Source organism: Eimeria mitis, genomic scaffold (genome assembly GCF_000499745.2).
Source record: "Eimeria mitis Houghton genomic scaffold, Emh_scaff4235, whole genome shotgun sequence".
NCBI classification, from domain to species: domain Eukaryota; phylum Apicomplexa; class Conoidasida; order Eucoccidiorida; family Eimeriidae; genus Eimeria; species Eimeria mitis.
This window is the reverse complement of record NW_013572560.1, coordinates 4,618-5,083: the sequence shown is the minus strand read 5'-3', so window position 1 is coordinate 5,083 and position 466 is coordinate 4,618. Positions and strand designations below refer to the sequence as shown.

The following is a 466-nucleotide window of genomic DNA, read 5'->3' as shown; positions in this document are numbered from 1 at the left end:
AACCCTAAACCCTAAACCCTTAAACCCTAAACCCTAAACCCTAAACCCTAAACCCTAAACCCTAAACCCTGATATAAATTATAAACAATAAGAAACCCTAGAAAGCAGCATATAGGGATGGGGAAGCTCAGCTTTTAGGGTTTAGGGTTTAGGGTTTAGGGTTTAGGGTTTATAGGGTTATATACATCTGCATGCTTCTCCCCCCCAACAAAAACACAAATATATAATAAAAAACTAGGGTTTAGGGTTTAGGGTTTAGGGTTTAGGGTTTGTCTCACAGTGATAGCATCTTGCTCTGTTGGGGCGTTTAGTATTAACGAGAGGAATGGTTTTGCTGCTGCTGCTGCTGCTGCTGCTGCTGCTGCTGCTGCAGCAGCAGCAAACGGGGGCCCCAGCAGCACCTGAAGATAATCATCTGCTGCTGCTGCTGCTGTTCCTGCTGCTGCTGCTGCTGCTGCTGCTCCCC

The 466-nt window shown here is 46.4% G+C and overlaps 1 protein-coding gene across 1 annotated transcript in view; it reads right to left on the bottom strand.

Annotated features, from left to right (window-relative positions):
• Nucleotides 1-313: 313 nt before the first annotated feature.
• EMH_0073640 (uncharacterized protein) overlaps nucleotides 314-466 on the bottom strand; it is a gene marked incomplete at both ends in the record, with an annotated part of 2,645 nt that continues 2,492 nt past the window's right edge. The window contains one exon of the mRNA XM_013499356.1: nucleotides 314-466. Within this exon, the coding sequence (XP_013354810.1) occupies nucleotides 314-466 (153 nt within the window).